General features: G+C 35.4%; 2 protein-coding genes across 2 annotated transcripts; both read right to left on the bottom strand.

Annotated features, from left to right (window-relative positions):
• Positions 1–1175: 1175 nt before the first annotated feature.
• znf326 (zinc finger protein 326) lies at positions 1176–19628 on the bottom strand. Its single transcript, XM_077198888.1, has 14 exons — positions 19515–19628; positions 7659–7726; positions 6940–6986; positions 6760–6832; positions 6207–6570; positions 5963–6128; positions 5790–5806; positions 5677–5722; positions 5486–5567; positions 4999–5146; positions 4791–4890; positions 4485–4615; positions 1849–1944; positions 1176–1758 (listed from the first exon to the last, which is right to left on the bottom strand). The coding sequence occupies exons 3-14, from the start codon at positions 6965–6967 to the stop codon at positions 1654–1656; spliced, it is 1356 nt and encodes a 451-aa protein (XP_077055003.1). The 5' UTR covers positions 6968–6986; positions 7659–7726; positions 19515–19628; the 3' UTR covers positions 1176–1653.
• On the bottom strand, positions 8811–19506 carry lrrc8db (leucine rich repeat containing 8 VRAC subunit Db). The gene is made up of 2 exons (XM_077198887.1): positions 18963–19506; positions 8811–14041 (listed from the first exon to the last, which is right to left on the bottom strand). The coding sequence occupies exon 2, from the start codon at positions 14037–14039 to the stop codon at positions 11514–11516; it is 2526 nt and encodes an 841-aa protein (XP_077055002.1). The 5' UTR covers positions 14040–14041; positions 18963–19506; the 3' UTR covers positions 8811–11513.
• Positions 19629–21997: the final 2369 nt, after the last annotated feature.

Raw genomic sequence — 21997 nt, 5'->3', positions numbered from 1 at the left:
ACATTCAGATGCTATTTTAAGCGCGCATGCTTGGCCCATAATACAGAGTGTGAACAACGCGCATACACTGTAGATGATTCTCTCATCTACACAGATGCATTTAACTTTTTGCAAATGATACATTATTATAAGCAAAAATATTAAAACACGAGGGAAATCATTGTTGTGTCCTTGACGATGGGGAAAATAGGCATAAAGCTTACACATTTACCCAAATTATTATATGCATGTTTAACCGAATCTAATTTGGGTGGGTTTGTCCCAACCCCAATGTCACTTCTCTTTCTTTTACGGCCCTGACGAGAACATCGATCTCCTCGGCTGAGAACCGATTCTGAAGCGCGCCAGGTAAATGCGCCATTATGATAGTATTGCGCCATGGAACAAGCGCACCTCGTTCATCACCCTCTTAAAGGGAATGTGATATAAAGCTCTTATTGGTTTGTTTCCCGTTACGCCCAAACCACACCTATGAATAATGAAGCTACTTCAGACCAACCCCTTTTAGATTTGCGCCAAGCGCAAGAGGCATTTATCCCGCAGGGAAAATAGCAACAGCGCCGGGATCCGCCCACAAAGTTACTTGCGCTTAGCGCTTTGACACTTGCGTTTCAGATCGTTAAAATAGGGCGGGCCCATTGTGTCATATTAATCGGCATGGTAATGATTGCATGATCTTCATTAAAAATTATAATGTAGCCTACCTGCGTTGGCAAAAAAACAAACAAAAAAAACCTGCTATAGCCTAAGTGGCTTGGAAATAATACTTCCCGTATCACCTCTGCTTATTATAAGCCGCGAACTAATCCTGTTTACATGAAATAAGCCTGCTCGCGAGCAGGTTCAAGCTCAAAGTTCAAGTTCAATGTTGCTATGACAGCAAGTCTAGCATGAGCTTCAAAGAACCAAACATCCAAGATCATGCCAAATCGTCAACAATCAAATCCAGCTAACTGAGTTAGCGACGTACGAAGAACGGGCCCCGAGTTTGTATTGGCCACCTCCAGTTTTCACTTTTATTTTGCCTCCAGCTAACGACGTGACGTAATTGTGACGTTGGCGCAAAAGGCGTCTATAGAGCTGCCATGAGTTTGTTTCCCCCAGTAGAGGGACCGCCAATATTCTAAGCATTTGTAATGCTCCACGCTGTTAAATATATTTTCACAGCAATCACATCTGGTGTAAAGTCAAAATTTAATCGTTAACAGATCTCATCTCAGAACAAACAGTGAAAAGGCAAATTTCCAATCCCAAAAATTATCGGGAGCAACAAAATCTAACTCCTGCATTCAAATATAATACTGTAAAGTTTCATGACATTCAGAACAGTGGCAAAATATTTTTACTCCAAACATGGATATATACTACAGAGACTCAAGTAGACAGAATTAATCTCAGACTGCACTGTGAAAAGTAGGCCTACACTTTTTTTTTAAAGAAAGAAACTGCCTTCACTTTGAGAGGAAAACTAGCCTACACTTAAGCATGAATCAATGTGGACTGAATTATGAAATCAAAATGATGAAAAATTAATCTTAGGCCTTTTACATTACAAGGTCATCTGAGCGTTTGAAGTTATAGAACAAGAAACTAGCGTAGAACGAGCCTTTCCCCGTTTTCTTTTTTTTCTCCATTTAATACTTATATTCATTCTTATGAGTCACTGTTCTCTTCATCTTCCTCTTTCTCATCAGATCTCTCGGGGTCCTGAGAATCAGAACTTGTGTCTTTGGCATCTGTTGCAAATGGATCTTCTCCCTGTCAAATTAAAAGAGAAATAACTTCAAATATTCTTTAAAACAATTAAAACCTCATTTTGTTTTTCAACATGTCACAAATGTTTGTTACCTTTGTGTACCTCTCATAGCGCACTTTCACATTATCATTATTTATTATGGCTTTGGCTGTGACCACGCTGTCTCTTTTTAACTGCTCCTTGTAAGCCTTTGAGGGGGGAAACAAGATGCTATTATAATATATACAACCCAAACAAACACATCCCTCACTTCATTGCTCCGCCCCAAAATGCACATACATGCAATGCAAGAGTCGATGTCCCTTTATCATAACTGAAGCGAAGCAAAATAATGATTCGCAAAACAATGCAAAGATAACAAACAAACAACAAGGAGAACAAAAAAAGAACATACAGGACACAACAGTATACAAGCAAAAGTTTGCCACCAATAGCACACAGCTGAAGACAAACAATGACACTCAAACTGTCCTGTTACTATAGCTAACACTAGAACAACAGCATATTTTAGTTCTGTGAAACAGCAAAAACCAGTGTAACTCGTGAATGGAGCAGACGCAATGCAACCTCAGTGTCCACTTTCAGGCCTAGTGCTGGATTTCTAATATTAACGCAGGTCTAACAGCGCTTGCCTGATCACTCTTTTGTAGATCTAACTCTTCTTTTTTCTGGTGATATTCATCTGACCTTTTCTCTTTTGTAATGTTTCTCAGCCATATCTCTTTCTACAGTCTTTCTTCAAACATCCCTCTAGCTCAGTCTCTCTCCTGCCCCATCATGAGTGTATGCCTACTGCTGTATGCTTAATACTACTGCTGATTGGCTACAAGTGTGTTGTGGTGCTCAGTCCGATTCAGAAGTACTGGGATGAAAGTTTATAGTTCGGGTATAAACACTGGTGTCTATGGTAGCGATCAAAATAGAGTAAATCACCTTTAGAGAGTAACTTGAAGCTTCAAATAAAGACTATCAATTACATTGTTTCACCAGTAGATGGCGACAAGTGGCTGTTAAAAAAAATGTCATTCAATCCTTTATTCAAGAGATTAGTCAAAAAGCTGATTCATCCCGTAATTAAACAAGTGAAGTGTTTATTGAATTATTAGAGTCATTGAATTATTTTTAAAACAATCGATTGGATGAATTATTCAAAATAAATATTTTTAAAATAGACAGCAGCAATTACTATTTTGTCAAACGTAATTTCATAGAGGTTCTGTTTAGTTGTATGTTCAGAATCATGATCTCCATTTTAAACAAATAAAAAAAGTGATTCACAATTTAACCAGATCTGTGCATCTCTAAAATAAATACAAATGTATAAATTAAAATAAGTACAAATAAGTATAAATTATATATACAGTCAAAACAAAAATTATTCAGTCACCAGATATAATTTTACTAGTGAGTGCAGGACACTATAGTTAATTTATGTAAGTGAGGATAGCAAAATAAAGTAAACTGTGATATAAAGTATTATACCCCAAAATTCTTCATACAGTGGACTATCAGTAAACTTTATAAAAATTTGGGACCAAAAATTATTCACACTTTGACCTGACCATGTTATGTTTAAGTATTTTTTCATTAATTGCTAATGTGACCTTTTTACACGACAGACTGAACAATATTAGGCATTGCTTGGTAATTGGTTGACCTAAATTGGTATTATCTAATTGTGTATTTCATTTAACAGCTGACACCTATTCAACCTAATTCATTTGTGAGACAGTCTAACAGAAGGATGGCCAAAACCAGTGAAATATCAACTGATTTGATAACTCTGAGTTCTTGTCATATTTTATTACCATTTTCTAAACTATAGCGAATAAACTGTGATAATATGAGAAATGTTGAAGGTGTCTGAATAAATGTAGGTTTGACTGTATATAAAACAGCAAAAATAGTCTTTTAAAAATGGTCTTTTAATGGTCTTGACCATTTTAATCACAAATCACAAGATCGAAAATTAGCAAGAATTGCACAAATACTGTAAATAAACTAACTTTGCCTGGAATAGCCTTCTCCAACCTACAGACAGCTTTTAACCAGAAGAAGAGTCAGTGTTGTTCCACTCAATGTTAATGGCTTCAAGTTGATGAAAAATGTCTCCCAGTTTGTTTGAGTTTAATGTGAGATTTTTTTTTGAGTTTACTGCTTAATGTGAGCATTAAATGATGAGGTAGCTCACCAATACCAGCAGCTAAAAAAGCTCGCAACACAATGACACCTCTTCCTCTATGCTTTATTGTGGTAGAGATGTATTTATTATAATATTTCTCAGCATATTTTTGAAGACACCACTTTAGAGCATCAAAATGCAACTCGTGTTTCATAGTGATTCATCAATCCACACACAACTTCCCATATTCTGCCAAAAAACGTTATTCTGTCTTCAATGCAATTGCTTTTTAAGTAGTGCATTTGCTTAAATTTTGCTAATTTTCTGAACAATAATTTGTGGTTAGGACAATCAAAAGCTTTTTTTTTTTTTGCCCAGGAGTGTGTGTATTTATATGTTATTTTTTTCGTTGAATACCATCCATATTGAAACTAAATTAAAGCATCCTCGGCATGCCGCAAACGGTAGTTCGGGTAGGTCAAAAACACAAGAGGGGAATACATATGTATTGTATAGGAATATATATATATATATATATATATATATATATATGAATAAACATGAAGGTTCGGGATATTTAAAAGAGACAGAACAGAGATACCTTACCATTTTGCTCTTGAGGTGAGTGAATGAATGCAGATGTTGCTGTACAGAGCTGAAAACCACAGGAATGTGACTGTCACATGCAACACAGTAAACCACCTCCATCCTTCTCATGTAATCATCTTCTGTCACCCCTGTAAGATTATGAAGTTTGAATAAAGTGTTAATAATCATCCTTGTAGTTATGTAGGCTAATAAAGCCTAGTTCCATCAAGTGAGGGAAAATACCTGTATGCATTGCAATATATTTTACAATACAATACAATGTATTTATTTCATTTCATGCGCATTTATAAAGTTACGTCATACCTTCCATTATTTTCACCCACTCATCTTTGCTTCGTCCACAGGAAAACTTTAGTTTGTGTAGAGTAGAGACAGTTTTATGAAATTTGTGAACCATGCAATCCTGTGCAATTTAAAACAGGGTAAATGTACATCAACAACTATAATACAAATACATACAAAAACCTCAAACAATCAATACAAAAAAGAACATTTAACATTCAAGTCTTACATGCAAAAAATTGATGACCTTGTCATCAAATTTGGCTTGCCGTCTTATATAGTCAAGAGTCTCTCTGTGATGCGTGCTTCCAAAGTGTTTCTCAATGTCTTTGTCTTCAAACGTGTGGAATTTACAAAAAGCACATGTAAAAGCCCACCTATAAAAAAAACACATTGTGAACACTAAGCTGACATAAATTTGTATTTACCTTGACATTTAATCTATTTTTATAACTACTAATGTAAATGTACAATTTGAACTATTTTGTATTAGTAAGTGAATATAATTTTTTTTTAGCCTTTCTACAGATGTCACAATTCAACATGTCACTGCCTCTAAAAAGAATACAGCAGAAATCCTCATATCCTACCTCAAAAAATAAATATTTTTTAAAAATATTTTTATATATTTGAATAATTTAATTAATATACGACCAATGATTGTAAATGTGGTTTAAAAACATAAGTGATGCCTCACTTGAAATGTCAGTGTTCACCTGTGCTTATCTCCAAATTTTTCATGATTCTTTTCTCGTCGTCTTCTGCGCTTCTCTCTGGTTCGAACTTTTTTACCAAGGTCTGCACACAAATATTAACCCATGCTTGCATTAAATTATGGTGTTAGATACAACTTCCCCCCCCCCCCCCCAATATAATAGACAATGAAAATATTAAAGCTGTTATATACCATGCTCTCCAGTTGTTTCCTTGCTATTGGAAGAAAAGCAACGGTCCTGTGGAAAATAAAACCTAGTATCACAGGACTGATTCTATAAGGCACCTTTGATTGTAGATTCTTACCTTTGAAATGTGTGGCCCTAAGAAAAGTAAACAAAGTAAAGCATCATAAGCATCAACGCAAAGCAGCATTCTTGAAAATTACAGTAAAAAACTTGCAACAATTTAGCAGTGGAAACTTTGTTTTGCCATTTTTTTAAACCATGTTTGGTCTATCCAAGCAGCACATCACTTACCCATAATGCTGCTGATGCTGAGACCTGCTTTGACTATCCTCTTTTTTTTAACCAACTTGCAAGGAGGCACTGGTTCGATCAACTTCCTCTTGGTCCCTCGACAAACCAGAGCAGCTGATGTTGAGTGGTATCTTTCTATGCAAATAGAAGGGTTCTGACTTGAGCAGTGCAGAAAAGAAGAGATACAATTTAACACCAAATGACATTGATTTTGTTCAAATGATAAACTAAACACCAGACGTACCCTTACACCTTGTCCTTCAGCCTCCGGTACGACAGCACCTCTTCCCCGGTAGTTTCTGTGCACATATGGGTGCATGTCTCTTCCCCGCGAGCCAATTGGCGCAGGCCGAGAGTGTGAGGGAGAGTACAGGCTGGAGGAATCAGAGAGATTGGAAGTGGAGTATTGACTCTCTCTGCCGCTGTCTGAGAATGGAGACCTGGACCTCTGGGAAGACATGGCATAGGGCCTTTCCCAGTTTGACAAGAGGTCTGCAGCCCAGGTGGATGAACAGGAGTCACTGTACCCTCCATTAGAATGATCAAAAACGCTATCTGCATCTTCAGTGCTCAAGGCCCTATGTTCTAAAGACTCATAGGCACCATATCTGAGGACAAAACAAATGGTAGCACATTATAATATGTGTGTGTATATTTAATTATTGTTTTACTATATATCTATATAGATTTAAAATGTTTAATTTAAATTTTCAACTTCAATTTAATTTTTGTATTTATTTTTTAATTAAGGTTTTTTATTTCATTTAATTCAAGGTTTTTCTTCTGACAGTTCTTACCTGTAAAAGATATTGGTCTCAAGGGACTCAGAGGATGCAAACGATCCAAATAATGGCTGACTGTAGCATTTTCCTGGACATTTGACAAGTGAAAGTGATTATTCGAGAATGTACCACAGTCAGAAACAATAAATACGAGATAACATTATAGCAACATAAGAGTGAGAGATTTGTCATTACCTGGATTTTCAGCTGAAGACGGGAACATTTCTTCTTAATCATAAGTCCTTTAAAACAGATTGTATAATGTCATAATTAAAGCCCTGCTTAAATATAGATTATTAGCAGCAGGAAGACACAGCATATTAGCTGACTGCTACTGTCAATTAGCCTAAGGAGGGGAGTGTGTTACCTCCAAAATGTAAGCTTTTAATTCAATACGTTTTGTTTTTTTAATGAGCTATAAATAATGATTGAGCAGGGTAAACTTCCATAAGATTCAGATGGGCCTTGTGTGAATTTTGCCCTTGTGTTTGGGTCCTCTGATCAAGATTTACTTGTCAGATCGACTGAAACTGGCCAATGCATTTTGCACCATTAGCCTAGGCTACTTCTTTCTTCTATTTGAGCATAAAGTATTTTGTGGGGTGTGTGAAATGTTACATTGTGTTTCTTTGCCAACTCGAGGCATACAGTCGATTTAAAACTTTGAATAATGGCTTTTTTTTTTGCTAAACTTTCTAAAACATGTAAGTATACTTATGGAAACCACATTTAGTAACTAAATACAAATACCTAAGTTAAATTTCTAAATGCATGTCCAAGTCACCGTAAATACTGAGCCCGTTCCCAATTTAAAACGTACGAATCCTTTCGTTTCAATTATTTATTATTATTTTATTATCTACGAAATTAATGTTATTTAACGAAAGCAATGTTATTTTCAAATGCACACTTACCACATAAACGAGGGTCAACCAGTCACACTGCGCTTAATTAAAGCAGGTGTCACTGAAATAATTTCCCCCTGGAAACAAAACAAAAGTGTCAGGCAACTTTTCCTATGTTTTTTTTTCTTTTTTTTTTTTTTTTGCAACAACCCTACAACTTCATGACCACTTCAAGTTGTCTTCCTCTAGAGGGCGCTTGTTGTTCACAAACAGATTTGAGACTGCCTCATTCAAATCATTGAATGCTTCTCACGAAGACATTTAATTTATAAACATAGGCCTACTTATTTTAATCTTCTAAATGCACGGATTGATACAGACTTGCATTATTATAAAGGTAAAATCTAATTTATAAGTGTAAAACTGCCTGTGAAATCTCTATAAAATTATTAAATACAGGACTTTTCTAGTAATCACCTGAGCAGCGATATGAAAGGTTACTGTTACCAATAAAAAAAAAAAAATTTAAAATTAAAAAAGGGTTACTGTTACCACGCGACAAGAGCGTATGGATGGCGCTTACATCTAGCTCCCCCTCGCTAGACGCTGGAAGATAATTTACACCCATCAAAACGAGTAACAAAATAGATAAATGTGAGAATTACTGTTAATATAAGGTAGGCTACATAAACAATTTGAGAACTTCAGGCCCACCTAATTTGTGCCCTGTTGTGGTAGGTTATTAACCTCTGCTTCACAAAAACTATTTTCATTAAATTAATTCATATTATGATTTTTTATTTATTTTTATATTAATTCATAAATAATTATATTTATGAATTAATTCATAAATATAATTAATTATCGTTTATTAATTCATAAAATAGTATTCATCTTGTTATCAAATATTGTTCATTTTTGCAAAGAGCAATAATACAATGTTTGTAACTAAGACTTTACTGTTATTCACCTCTAGAGGGAGCTTAACGACTGTGCAAGGATTCGGCTGAATGTCCAAAACCATATTGTTTAACCTGTAGGTGACCTAACCTAAATGAGGCTTATTTCAAAAATTTAAACACGCAAAAAGTAGTGATGTCCTGTATTCATTATAAAGTTTTAACTTTGGGCCTTGGCTTTACCTCCTTATATACATATGGGTTTTACTTTCTTTAAATTGTAATTCAAATTTAAACGTTTCAAACAGCACAGACACCAATGTTTTTATTTTCAATATATTTATTATATTAAAAATTGCAAGTTGCAAATTGAACGTCCTTTAAAACAAAACATCTCTGATTAGGAGCAAAGCAGACTAACTTCACTCTCCTTTCCATCAAAAACAGAAAGGCTAAACCATGAAGGGATGCAGTATCAGGCTACATTCAAGGCTGAGGAGTAGCTTAAAGTAGCTTGAGGAAAAATAAAGAACAAATTTGCCTTCATTCTGAAAAGAAGTACTCAGTTGGAATGAACAATAAGTGTACCTGAAAGGACACAATGTATATGTTTTGGTGGAATCATTTGAAATCAGGTATTTCAAAGTTAAACTTTTTGTAGGCTATAGAAATGGAACATACATTAATAAATCTCTACATAAATGAAAACAAACTTTCATTCAAAACATCAAACAGAACCATTTTAACAGTGCAACATAGTTACATTTTACAAAACCTACAAAGTAATCTAATTTCAACCCACCCAAAACATTGAAACCTATCTTTAGATTCACATGTGGTTATGATTCTTGTTAGTCACACATGTATCCAAAATGATTTTCAAGCCTCTTCTGGCAAGACATCAACAAGTTTGAAGATTCTTGAGGGGTCAAAAAGATACCAATTACAGATCAGACCCTGCAGCATTTCAGAGGGACAAATATAACAGTGTGGGAAGAATAATTCCACAAAACTGGAAAAGTCTTCTTTGAAATGTGAATAGGACAGAAAAAAAAGTGAAGTTTGTGTCCTTTTGAAATCCTTTTGGTTTGGTTTGGTTTTAAAATAACGTAAACACAATGTCCAAATTTAATCCAAATTATTCATGTTAAAATCAATTGAAATATTTCTTTAACAACCTAATGGCTTGGAAGCAAACACCACTTAATCTGTTGTCAACATTTTTTACATCAATACATTTTGTTTCAACACATAGTTGTACCTCCTCTTCACAAATCAATGGCTTAAAAAAATGAAAATGGTTAAGGAATATTTGGGTGCAACAGTGAAACCATTTCAGTTATAATAGCTTGTTATCTTATAGGTAGTTTACCAAAAAACTAAAATTCTGTCATCATTTACCCTCATTTCGAAACAACTCAAAGGGTCCAAACAACTTTCAACTATACTTTTTTATGTTCCACAGAATAAATAAAGTCATATAGGTTGTCTGGAATGACATTTAGGTGAGTAAATGATGACCATATTTATTTTTGATTGAACTATCCCTTTATAACTTGACCATGTTTCAATCATTTCTACATGACAGATGTGTTACTTAAATCAACAAAGGTTCAGGATAGGAAATCCAATCACTGGAGTGAATATCGGAACCTAACATCTGACAAGTCACCTTTTTTGTGCATTTGCCTCAAAAGCTGACTGCAAGGGCATTCACAGCACAGAGAATGTCAATTGCAAGGTAACTTAAAACACTGATTTCACACAGTGCAAGCATTGCCGTTACTTGTACTAGCCAGTAAGGGATAAAAGTTAAGCAGATGGTAATCGTACACATTTACTGACTAAGATATGACTTTAGAATATATATCAGGGCAAGTTTACTACTATACATGTCTATTGGGAGTTTTTGAGCAGCAAGGACCATGCAGTGTACACATTACAGGTCTGTCCCATCATAATATAGTGTTATATACAAAACATGCACAAGCCAAATGAGGTCACTGTAACTTATGCATTACTTCTATAAGCCACATAAAAAGATGATGTTAGCAGGACAAGACTATTTTGTTGCCAAGAATTGCATTGCAATGCACATTATTACTTTTAGTTTGTACATCATCAAATCCAAATTACAGGTTGCTGCAAAAGCATTGATACATTTTCAATGCTGAACATTGTTAGTACAGTTCAAAATAACTCATTACAGAAAGATGGAACAGACTGTGACTAAAGTATAAAATATACAGTTTGATTGAGCTAGATGGATATGGTACTTTTGTATCAATGCAAACATTCAATTCTCATCTTAAATTACTTAAGTTCACTTTTCACTAAACTCAAATGAGAATTTCTTTTTAAGGAAACTCTTTTACCCCTTATACTTAAATACAGTAGTTGTGATTAACTTTGTAATAAACATTTCAGTTGTACTGGGTTCTTCCAAACAATGGATACAATCGTTAATGGTACCACAATGCACAATGCATGTGATGCAGACTGTGTAAAAAAAAAAAAAAACAGCTGGTGAAAACAATGAACAGAAATGCTAATGGAAAGTAATTGAATTTCTTTTTTTATCTCAATTATATCTACACTGTAACATGGACAAGTAATAAAAAGTAATAACAATAAAGAAGACCAACAAAAACCCATGCAAACATGCATAATAATCTCAAAGATTTAAATAATTCTTAAGAATTTTATGCAATATGCATAGTTAATGTCCAAAAAGTTTTAAATTGGCTTACTGGCAATTTGTTTTGGCCTGTGCAGAAAATGATAATAAATGTTAACATAAGTTTTGATACTGGACTCATTCTTTACACCTAGAACATCCATTCATGCCAGCAGTCCTGGATAAAAATTAATTTCAATTAAAAAAAGAAAAAAGAAAGAAAGAAGAAGCAGCCTTAAAAAAAATAAACAGAAGTATTGAAACATTGCCTCTTGAGCTCTCTAATTCTGTTCCACTTAGAAAACCATGATAGGGCATTAGGTCTAAACATTTCTTCCCGATTCACAATCACACCCCATTAGCAAAAGTAGCAGTGATTTCCTGACTTATGCTCTCTTTGACCTCTAGGGGCAGTGAATCAAAAAGGTGGTCCTCCACAATGAGACCATTTCGGCGCAAGAGTCGGCACTGGCCAAGCTGTGCGGGTAGGCGATCCAGGCAGTTCCCCTTCAGCTCAAGATGAGTCAGCTGCAGCAACTGTCCGATTTTCTCTGGTAGCGACGAGATGCAGTTGTGTCCAAGGGATAGGGTACGCAACTTTGTGCATTTGAACAGCTGCTTGGGCACCACTTCCACCTTGTTTCCTGTGATGGCAAAGTGCTGTAGATTTTGGAGAAACCCCACCTCTGGAGGAATCACTACAATGGAGTTGTTACTAACATCCAGGTATCTCAGTTTGAGAAGATTGAATAGAGTGGTAGGCAAGGTCTCGAGTTTGTTATGTGACAGATAGAGGAACTCTAGGTTTTTTACGTGACTAATGGACAATGGAATGGAAATTATTTTATTGTGCCATAGTTTGAGGCAGTTAAGCCTTTTGAGGTGCTGGAAGCTGATGACCTCTTCAATGGTACGGATATTGTTTGATTTCAAGTCCAACTCCTGCAGGTTGGTCAAACTAAAAATTGCATGCGGTATCCTCTCCAGCTCACAATTGTGCAGCTCCAGCTCAGCAAGATTCATCATCTTTTTCAAGCTATTTAACACCAAGAGTTTAGTACCATCGTTGTGAACCACAAGTTTGATCAGGTGGGGTGATAAGTCCGTAATGTTAGTTGGGATCTTGGTAAGGTTGCTCTTCAGATGTAGGATCTTTAGATGCCTCAAGTCCCTGAGGGACTCTAATCCTATCATTTTGTTATTCTCGGAGTTCAAGTTTCCCACCAAGTAGAGCTCTCTCAGGTTCTTCAGCATGTAAACCCAAGTGGGAATTTCTGCTACATCCGTAAACTTGACGTGAAGGCACCGGAGGTGATCGCGGAGGAAACTGAATGCAGTCTGTTCGACTTTGGCGGGGCAGTGGTAAAAGTGCAACTCGTGAAGATTAATCATCTGGGAAATTTTTGCTGTGATACGTGCCTCTGGGATGAGTTCTAGTTTCAGGACTTCTAAATCAGTCAGGTCAAAGACAACATCAGGAACACCTGAGAGCATGAAAAGATGCAGCTCAAGCTTATCCTGTGCATTACGAGTCACATGTTGCCGTAGTTTCTCAAAGGTCCACTCGTGGTTTAAGCTTATTTCCCGCAGTTTGTTCTCACTTACCTCTGAGAGAAAGACACCAAAACGTTTTGAGTATAACTGGTCATACTGGTCCACCATGTGAAGGAGGAAAGCAAAGTCATTCTTCACATCTGGGATATCACTAAAACTGCTTTCTTCTCGAACTTTTTCAAAGGAATACTCCTTAAGAGGCCGTCTAAACAGCCAAAAAAGAGTGTAAATGCAAACCAAGCCATAAACAAAAATGAGGACAATGTAGCTAACGAGAAGCTTTTTCAACATGAAAGCCATGTTGTGGGTGCACTTAAATTTTGAGTATCCAGTTAAATGCTTGATGTCTGGCTCACAATCATGGTCGAATTTAATGGAGGTGACAAAGGTCATGGTGTAACACAGAATCAGAATGAATTTGACAGTTTTAATTATAGTCTGAGCAACATAAAGTTTGTAGATCAAGTCACTATCTTCGACATGGGTGCGAAATTTCCTCACTTTCTCAAAAAGTGCTTTAGCTTGCTCTCCATCTTTCTTATCAAGTATAGTCATGCTTGGAACTTCAATGACTGGCTTCTCTGCAGAAAACTTAATGTTAGATTTTACAAGCATGGGTGTGGACTGATTTGGACTTCCCTCTTCACTGCTGGTTGAAAAATGCTTTGGTAATGTGGAGGCTCCAGTCAATCTCTGCTTATTCTCTTCTGAGTCTTCACAGGCTGTCTCAGACAATGCCTTGGTTGTCCAAGGGGACTCAAAACACTTCCCCAAAATAGACACAAAATGCTCAATTTTGGAACTGGTCTTTGGATACTTGAACCAAAAGTTACTGCTTACCATAAGAACAATAGTGTGAATGAGAGCTAGATATGGAAAGTACTTTGAATACCATGGGAGGGCAACATGGTAGCACATCTGATTAACAAATACATACTGCTGAAAATCCAGATTTGTTCGTAAACCCGTAGGCTGAGGTTGCCTGACAGCAGACGACTGTGGGAAGTGTTGGACAACACTGTCGGTTTGTTCTTTGCTTGCGATAGGTGCAGCTGCTAATGTCACATGGCCTCCTCCTGTCCCTGAGCCAAGAGCTTTCTCTGGTGTCCTTTCTGTGGGCACAGGGGTTCGGTCCTCCAGCGATTCCAGAACAGGAAGACAAACCACCTGATCTTTGGTTAACTGCATGGTCCCGGCAAATATGGCCAGCATAAGCATGACCACACCCAGGTAATCCATAAAGACGTCCCACCATGGTTTCAGTATCCGATAAGTTGGCTGGATGTCATTTAGAGAGGCAACTTCTGTGAGGGTAAACATTCCTACATGAAAACATAAAAACAAGTATTTAGTAAATAGTATTATCAATGACAAATAAGAGTGTCCATGAAAATGACAAATCCTTTCCATGAATAACAAACCTTTAAAAAATCGAAAATGAAATGACCATTTTATTAACTCTGTGTATGAATGCTGATTTCCTATGGCTTAGAATGTGGCTTTGAATACCTTGAATGTAAACATACACATATTAAACATTTAAAAAGTATACACGTATTAAAATTTTTAAAAATAATTTTATGAGTCATTAAAAACATTTTTCGAGGTAAATTTATTTTTTTAACAAACATCATGGATTAAATAATAAATGTAATTTTGGGGGAGTCGCACAACATTATATTTTATAAGCTGCACTACTGTTGCTTTGTCAAAGAGTTCAAATGATTTGACATTTTAAGATTACAATGACTTGAACAAATCAAGTGTCTCAACATTACGCTCGATTCTATGTGAAATACAGGCCTGACACAATATAAGCCTCAATCTCAAATTCCATTAAATCAATGTACAAATATAAGGAGTGGCCTAATACACCAATAAAGATAACAAACGGTCCCATCGCTTGGGGAGACACCCTAGTGTCTCTGCCCTGTATCACTTTCCTCAGCACAGAGCTTCATCCGTTCTGAGGCACTAAAGCACTGCATTAGACATCCTTATTAGATTATCAGCCTTAGTGGCCCCATACTGTACTCCATGAAGACAATAGTACTGCAGTGGTAAGTCTTGCCAAAAACAATATTGTCTTTAGTATCAAGTTGCAAGACTGCTCTAATATACATGCATTTTGCAGGGGTAATATTGATGAGTGGAGCTCGACTTTCACATTGCTAAGACATAACCATAAACATCCAACAGGCAAAACCGAATGACCTTCTCACTGTCAAAAAACAATTGACTGAATGTCATACTGATTAATTAACTTGTATTTCACTTGGCTAATCAAGCTGTTATTTATATAAATTATAAATGTCAATGTTTTGAGTAAGATGAATTCATTGCTGGATGATTGAGTTATTCTCATTGAAACAGTGTTATCCGATGACATGTAGTACTACTTAAAATTTTCTACCATGAGGCCTTAACCCCTTAGCTGTCATCCCCCTTTTGATAATTGACATTAAAATGCAGTATACAAACCTAAATGGTTGTAATTCAAGAATGCTTTGGAATATAGACCTAAGTTTGGTCTTGTTTTAAAGAAAACAATCGGCAGATTATTACTGAAGTGAAAGCACTTCAAAAAATTAAAGTATGAAAAAGTTATGGAAGTTAAAATTTACAGTAAATCAAATATACTTTATTAATATATTTTTTTTAATATAAAATAAATATTTTACAAAATATTTTTTACTATAAAATTACTATAAAATGAAAGCTATATATCTAACCAAGTTGTGTTCCAAATTTAAAGTTGATATCACAAAAATTGAAGTTCCCATGAGATTTTGTTTAGGCGTTATTCCAAAAATAGCCACCGGGTGCCATTGCATTCCATTGCATTCCATTGAATTTAATTGTATGCATTCTGCCATAACAAATTAATACATTTCTATCCAAATATCACTTCTGTCACTAAATATGGAACCTTGAGACTCAGACCTTTCTGACAATATGTGTTTTGTCAAGATTAGAACATTTTTGATAATAAATTATGAAAGATGATGCCCAAAAGGGGAGGGGCCTAATAAAAAAATACCGTTTCTATGGTAACGCAACATCCAATTTCAAAACGGTTTTTACAGGATGAATTCTGAGTTCGTAAGCTTTCAAATGATACCTAATTTATGATAACTACTAAAATATGTGATATAATAATAATAAAAAATTATATATATATATATATATATATATATATATATAATATATAATATACTTTTTAGAGGACTTTTTACTTTACTTTTTAAAATATAATTTTATCTTTTTTATTGACAAATACTAGATTATGTTTTATTATGAACTTTTAGCATTAAAAAAACCAAAGTTTCAGTTATTAAAAGTGTGTACGTCGACTTTTTGTGACAAAGGTCAGAAACTCCTGTAATGACGTCGATTTTTTGAGGTGCACTCTTGTCATAAATTCATATATTACTGTTCATACAAAATTTGTAAGAAAAAAACAGCGCTAAAATATCTATTCAGGAGTCTTAGACCTTTCCAACGATATATAGATAGTAATATTTTGAAGTAAATTTCGGTTGCCCGTATACGGGCAAGTGACAGTTTAAGCTCTTAATTTACAGCCTCTATGGTCTACTAATAAAACAAAGTCTAGACTTGCTTCACAAGACAATCACATTCCTTCCATTCATCACACCAACTATTCAAGTCACAAGCACTTTGTTCTTGTGCTTTGCCTGTCCTACAGATCGTTCGTTCAAGCCTTACACAGTCTTTGATGTCAACATGTCAACTGTAAGGAAGATGTAAGAATTTAAGAAGGATAAGAAAACTGTTTGAGTTTAAAATAAATTATATTTTGTATTTCAGTCAATTAACATACAAATTCAGTGTGTGACACAGATGAACATCATTAAAGGGGTGCAATCCAATCCAAGCTTCAGTTAGCTGTAAATGCAGAAGTCCTCACCATGTATTTTTCTCTAATTAGTCTCTAATTTAGTGCAATTACACAATACCTTATTTAGTCAAGTCAGATTGCAGTAAACAACAATTATTACTACTTACTTTTGTGTGTTGCCTTGGGTTAAAAAAAACTCAAAAGGCATAACATAATTATGTACTGATGCATATTACATGACAGCATAGAGATACAGTGCATTCAAATCAAAAACCCAAATTCTGGCCTGATATTCCAACATGTTGATCTATTTTGGCAGATTTGTCATTTTACAAGTGTGAACATCTGTAGAGTCAATCCTTATAAGTCTATCAAATAAAGTAGAAATTGAGAGCACAGCCACCAGCGAGACTGTGAAAAATATTGAGTCACCTAATAAATTGAATGCTCAAAGACTGGCAAACTAGGGCTCAACAAGACTTCAGAGAACATCTGTGAATTGCTTTTCCCACTGCTTACCCAACATAAGTTGCTATACACCAGTTCCCAAGATCTACAGCTGGAAGGTTAATATGAGCTGAGAAGTTTTGTTTTGAAGAGTTTACAGTAGGCCTTTGCTGTTCCACAGCAGAAATGCAGTCATATATTTTATATAAGACTATTATGATTATATATCAGACTATTGTAGCCATCACTATACTTGCATTCAGACAGGAAACGCCTTATCACTGGTACAGATCCAACAAGCAATTGTAAATTTCCTTAACTACTATCATCATTCAACATGCTCAACAACACATCAGTGAACTTTACATACTCTAACCTTAATCACAACAATTAAATAGAAATTACTTATTATAAGTTGACTTCCCAAAAACTTAAGGCTAAAGGCTCTGTGGCACCTACAAAACAGCTGTGATTATATTGACCAATATTGAGTTCAGGATGAGACAACCTGTTTGTCCAAACAATGTGTGTTTAGTAAACCTTTTTGGAACGATTTGCCATTTAATTTGGTGCTGATAGAGGCACAGAAATTACTCACTTGCTTTAACAAATAAAGCATCCTAAACAGATGCTTTCATTTGAAAATTAATTAATTGTTTTCTAAAACAAAATGTGCCAAAAATAACAGTTAATTTACTTATTTGAAAATAGTCTAAATAATTCCTTATTTCAAAACATTCCTTGAAAATATAGCATTACACTTTATTACTATCACATCAGTATGGATCACTTTGGATTTGGATGAGACAATAGATTTGGACTAATAAATCAGATTCGCATAATTATTTGTGGGCTTTTACTAATTTTCATAAGAAGCCTCAGTTTTTAACCTCACCTTGGTAATACAGACCTAATCCACCAAAAACACAATCACCATCACGGCTAGCCTTATTTAACCTCCGTCTGAGCTTTTACCCCGTAACTAGGTCATGGCTGCCACTGTTATTTTCATTTGCTGTATCTCGAACAGAAATTTTAAATGACAATGCTACTAACCAATCATGTCTTTTCATGTTATCCTGCAAATTTCAGTGTTGGAGTAACCATTTATGACACATATATATATATATAAACTGTATATATATATATATACTGTATATATATATATATATATATATATATATATATATATATATATATATATATATATATATATTTAGCCTATACACCGACACACACACACACACACACAAGTACAGGTTGCTGGAGTTCATTGAGTTAAAATAAAGTGTTGTGCAATAGTGTAGCCTATGTATTTAACGCTAAATATGACCCACACCAAACGGGCTTAAGTGGCAAATTAAATAGAAGCAAACATAGTCTGTATGCATGTTTGTATGCATCTGGATGTAATCCAGAATAGAATCCACTTCATTCAAAAATTATGAATATCTTCTGCTCATAAATATGGCAATTTGATATCAACAAATAGGTTTCAAAACGACAGCAAAATAAACTAATAAATTTAAACCAAACAGGATAAATTCCCACTTTTTTTAATTAACACTGACTTGACAACATTTGCTGTGTCAAGCACTACAGTAGTCCCGCTGGATAACCTTGGATAACAATTGGCACAGATAAGTGTACACTATAATAACAATATACAAATTATTTAATGTGTATTATGTAGAGTTTGCACATGGTAACTTCTTATAAGAGACCTGAAATCCATATAATGTAATATTAGCCTGTGCAACTGTTGGTACTATAGTCAATACAATTTGTTCAGTCTCATTCAAAAGTGGCCAAAACAGCTTTCTCTGTGTGCTCAGAACTACTCTGACAACCTTCACTAACACAACCTTAAGACAAGATACTAGAGTAATTGTAATATTTCAGAAATCTATTTTTAACATAACGTTTATACTTACTGTTTCACATAAACGTCATCAAACGTCATCCATCACCACTTTAATTCCTGAGAATCTGAAACACATTTCATCCACTTGTCCATGCAGTAATGGGGACTGTCCGTTCGCATGGGAGACGTCACGCCATTGTGTTTCTATACCGGGTCACGATATGTAAACGACAAAGGCTTTATTTTCCAATAACACGTAAACTGCGAGCAGAACGCGATTTACATGGACGGGCTGGAAATATTCCCTATTAACGCAATCCGGTGTCCTGTCACGTCTTCGTGGTTCTGTGCAGATTAACGCCGCTCAGGAAGGAAACCATTGGAGGTCTGATGATACTGTTGTGTTAAAGCAGAAAAAGTATCGGTACAAAAGGACAACTTACTAATCATTTACCCGAGAGGGCTTAATGAACACGTAAGGGTCCCCGCTCATCTCATTATTATGGTACATTCAGTGCCGCGCGCACAGCAGCAGAATCAACCAGTCTGCACCAGTTCTCTACACTGCATATCCGTCACATTTAAACCCCACACAAACACACATTCACAGGCTGATACATACCTCAAACCAAAGCTGTCATTTTAATAAACGTCAAAGCTTGTACTATGTCCATGCGTGCGATATGAATGAGAAATGTCTTTCATAAACACATATGTGCTGTCAAATAGACGAAGTGTGTGGGGGCGGAGCTAAAGTTTACACGAGGATTTACGCGCGAAACACCTGACCGGTTTTCTGAAGTTACTAAGCAACCAATCCCAGTTTGTTACACTTGAACTGTTAAAGGTTGAAGTCACTTTCCACGAATAGCGTTACAAAATTGGGTCTAAATCATCAGAAAAATTTTCAATTCTGTGAGCCTATTGTGTAAATCTGACATAAGATTGTATTTTTCGTGTATTTTCTATAGGATTTTATAGGTTTTTAAACACGTAGATACTTTATTAAATGTTAAATATATTTAAAAAATATGTTTAAAAAATGATATGTCAAAATTGGTAACAAGGCGGTACAATTATTCTAAATTAAGCTGTCGTTTAGAAAGTGCTTATTATTTGGCTGACATTTATTATTATTGTGTGTTATAGTGACTTTGGTAATTGGTTTGAATGATTGAAACTGATTAAGCTGTCAGTACTAAAACATGTAAAAAAACTAATATTTTTTGTGGCAGGTTCCAAACTTTTAATTTTTTTAACTTATTATTAAATAATTATTATTAATTATCATCAGAGATTATGTTGCAGATTAAGCATAGTTCCAAAATAAAGGTATAGCTGAACATAATGTTTATGGTGTATCAGCTAAATGTTAAATTCTGTATACTTTTTGAGTTTGTCACCTGAGATACATAAAAATAATAGGCAAATAATATTTAAAATATACAATTATATTATTAAAAAAACTTAAACATGAAGTGAATACAAAGCCTAGTTATTACCAGATACCAGAATAATAGGGGGAAAACTCACCTTATGCAGGTAAATACATGCCTTTGCATGCATTCTGTGTTGTTTACATGTAAATTAAATCCTTTATGCTTTTACAAACGAACCAAATGTTTGCAAATAAGATTAAAGAGACTTTGCCTCCTCCAGCACTGGGCAGCCAGGTCCTGCTGAGGGGTTGTTTTTCATTTCCACATGAACCTTTGGTGTGGGTCATATTTAGCGTTAAAGTGCAGGTGGTTGTGGATGTTTTGTTTGACTAAGCACCTGCGTACACACAGATGGAGACAAAAGACAGGTATCAGAAAACCTCACAGATCTAAGTCTCAGAGTTTGATCGAAACAGAGGGTGACGAGGTGAATCCCACATTCCAATTACCATGTGCTGCAGGCAGATTCTGGGTAGGGGGACGTTTCTTGGCACTCAAGCTCTTGCCTTTTCAGCTGTAATAGATTGGTCTAAAGAAGATACTGTGAAAGACTGACTTGGCTCAAGCTTTGATGACTTGTCTTTAAATGACAATTTAATGCTCACAGACAAGGCTGAAGCCTAGTCCCAGACTAAAATACATGTTTGAGCTGTTCCAACTGAAAGCAACTTGCACTAACACATCTTAAAATATGTCAGTGCTATTGCTTTGTCTCAAGTAATTGAAACCTTATGCACACCAGTAATTTTTTTTTAAGTTACTTAAATGTCCTAATTTAAATAAGGCCTAGTCCGGGCTTAGTCTAAGACCTGTCTGTGAAAAAAGAAAGACTGTGGAACAGCATTTAAGATTTTAGTTATGTTTTGAGATTTTGATTTTGCATTCAAATCAGTTTCCCTCTAATCACAACTTTGCAAGTGTCCTTTTGCTTCTATTCACAGCTCCACTCTGACAGCTGCTGCTTCTCGCCTTTTCATGGTTGAACGGAGAGCCATCTTCTCTTCAGGGTAAATTTTCAAGATCACACTGTCCAGGGGTCATCAGCTTGTCAAGTTTATAAAGGCTTGAGGTCCGCTGCAGAACTTTCTCACTCCTTAACGCGAATCACAGACCTTCAAAAAGTTTCCACAGACAACAGATTGATGAATTTACTAATTACTATTGCAACCTGCTCTATTTTGCAATAAAAAACGTGCTAAAATATTAATAGTTAATAATAATAATTGATTCACTCCCAGCAGTACCAACGTGGTCCCCTTAGGGGTCATGACCCCCTGGTTGAAGGCCCTTAGAGATCTTACTACATTTGGGCTGCATCTGAAATCACATACTTCCCTACTATAAAGTAGGTGAAAAACAGTATATGAAAAAAAGTAGTATGTTTTCGAAATACCCGGATGACCTAGTTCTTCCGGCGCGATTCAGAATTGTGCATACGATGGACACTTTACTATCCCATGAGCCCATGGGAGAGGATTTGTGAATGTCAGTGAAGCGACGCCCCCAACGCTGGTAGGTCACGTGATTAGGGGAACGAATATAGTACGTCCGGATTACATTCATATTACAACCATTCATTCAATATAGAACATACTTTTTTAGTGGTCGTGAAGTAATTACTTATTCAAAATAAGTACCTACTCAAGAGAGTATCTGATTTCGGACA

Source organism: Siphateles boraxobius, unplaced genomic scaffold (genome assembly GCF_051911475.1).
Source record: "Siphateles boraxobius isolate OS27281-9 unplaced genomic scaffold, OSU_SipBor_1 41, whole genome shotgun sequence".
NCBI lineage: Eukaryota > Metazoa > Chordata > Actinopteri > Cypriniformes > Leuciscidae > Siphateles > Siphateles boraxobius.
The sequence above is the reverse complement of the archived record's forward strand: the minus strand, read 5'-3'. Positions and strand labels throughout refer to the sequence as shown.

Excerpts from the sequence above, each read along its gene's own strand:
- znf326 (XM_077198888.1), bottom strand. The coding sequence starts at position 6,967 with ATGTTCCCGTCTTCAGCTGAAAATCCAG. Across the intron at positions 6,571-6,759 it reads GAGACCAATATCTTTTACAG|ATATGGTGCCTATGAGTCTT; the intron begins GTAAGAACTGTC and ends TTTTGTCCTCAG. Across the intron at positions 6,129-6,206 it reads CTGAAGGACAAGGTGTAAGG|TGCTCAAGTCAGAACCCTTC; the intron begins GTACGTCTGGTG and ends TCTTTTCTGCAC.
- lrrc8db (XM_077198887.1), bottom strand. The coding sequence starts at position 14,039 with ATGTTTACCCTCACAGAAGTTGCCTCTCTAAATGACATCCAGCCAACT.